The sequence below is a fragment of the Olea europaea genome, unplaced genomic scaffold (assembly GCF_002742605.1).
Source record: "Olea europaea var. sylvestris unplaced genomic scaffold, O_europaea_v1 scaffold25426, whole genome shotgun sequence".
In the NCBI taxonomy this organism is placed as follows: Eukaryota; Viridiplantae; Streptophyta; class Magnoliopsida; order Lamiales; family Oleaceae; genus Olea; species Olea europaea.
The window spans coordinates 170-1,585 of record NW_019243695.1 but is presented as its reverse complement, the minus strand read 5'-3'; the positions used below and the strand labels follow the sequence as shown (position 1 = coordinate 1,585).

The 1,416-nt window shown below is 46.1% G+C and overlaps 1 protein-coding gene across 1 annotated transcript; it reads right to left on the bottom strand.

Annotated features, from left to right (window-relative positions):
• Positions 1-3: 3 nt before the first annotated feature.
• On the bottom strand, positions 4-1,175 carry LOC111382641 (aspartyl protease AED3-like; the record flags this gene model as incomplete). Its single annotated transcript, XM_023006664.1, has 2 exons — positions 674-1,175; positions 4-420 (listed from the first exon to the last, which is right to left on the bottom strand). Coding segments are annotated over exons 1-2 (882 nt in total), but the record flags the coding sequence as incomplete, so codon positions are not given.
• Positions 1,176-1,416: the final 241 nt, after the last annotated feature.

Here is a 1,416-nt window from a genome sequence, read left to right as displayed (position 1 = left end):
TGGGATATCCACAACTTTATTTCCAACCTTAATTGCCATTAAATTCACATAATAGAGTGATGATCTTCTTGGATTTTTAAGCAACTGTGTATATTTGATGTTCTTGGGCTGACCGATGGGTCCCAATCTTAGTGATCCACTGAAACTGGTGGATTTGTAGCTGGGCAAGCAGTACGAGAATGTGGACTTGTACAGACTATCTGTTTGAGACAATAGAGAAAGTGGGCCTCGGCCCAACCCCAATAAACCCTGTGCCGGCAAGGAGCTGCCTGTGGCAGTTTGAATGCAGCCGAAGGCGTAGCTTGGGACGGGGTCGGTAGCCAGGATGAGGGTATCCTGCACGAGGTTGGCGGAAAAGGTGGAGCTACCATAAGTCTTGTTGAAGCCACATGTGGTGCCTAAACATGTCGGATTGGGTACCTGAATAAGATTTAGTAATGTCTTAAAATACCATATTGTCAACGGCTAGCGAGTTTGAAAGCTGTAATCCAATTAGTTTTCGAGTCAATTTCCAACAACATCCGTGCGGGGCCAGTTTTCAACACAGTGGATTTTAGTGTTTATTCACGGGTCGCACTTTGTGTCCGAAAAAGATAAAAACAGTGCACAAGCATGTCATATACTACATGGCGGCAAATCAGCGCGTGAATATGTCAAGAATGTCGGTATATACCTGCTTGCACTGGTCTGCACTGCAATCCACGCTCTTAAAAGTGGTAGAATTCGCCGAATCAAACACTGGGACGGTGGAGGAGCAGCCTACGCAGCCAGTGCATGGAACCCAAGCAGCATCATTGCTGGTGTCGACAGCCAAGAGCAGGATCTGAGGAGGGGTTCCAATTTTGGCCCTGACAATGTAGGTTGGGTTCTGAGTAATCGTCCTTCCGGACGCAATAGGGACAATGGACTTGCGAGCAACCAGGCTGGACAAGTACTGGAGCCTGGCTTTGTCCTTGGATTGCATCTGGAGGACAGCGTCTTGCCATGAGAGTGGTGTTTTAGGCCTGAATGGGGAACATGGACTATTAACATTGATGACTTGGAGGGTTGAGCCCTGGTCTTGAATATTGCAGCTGGGGCTGAGCCCTTGAACCAGGGGGATGAAGAGAATGGCTAAGGACAGCAGAAGGGCCCTCATGGCTAGCTACTGATTGTTTATAGGAAGTGAGCGAAGTGAATATTTATAGGGGAGGGGGAGTGTTATGGTCCTGTCAAATCTATTGTTCTAAAAATTTAGGTTGGTGCATGTAATTTTGGTTATAGATTTTATTTTACGCGTTGAACATAGGGATTGGAATGGAGTGGATTCCATTAATTTCTTTTTTCTTTTTTTTGGTTGTTTGGTAGGGTAGCAACTTATTGGTTTTTGGCAGGCTCTCGTGCCTCTGTCCCACTCATCACGGAGTTAATACTATT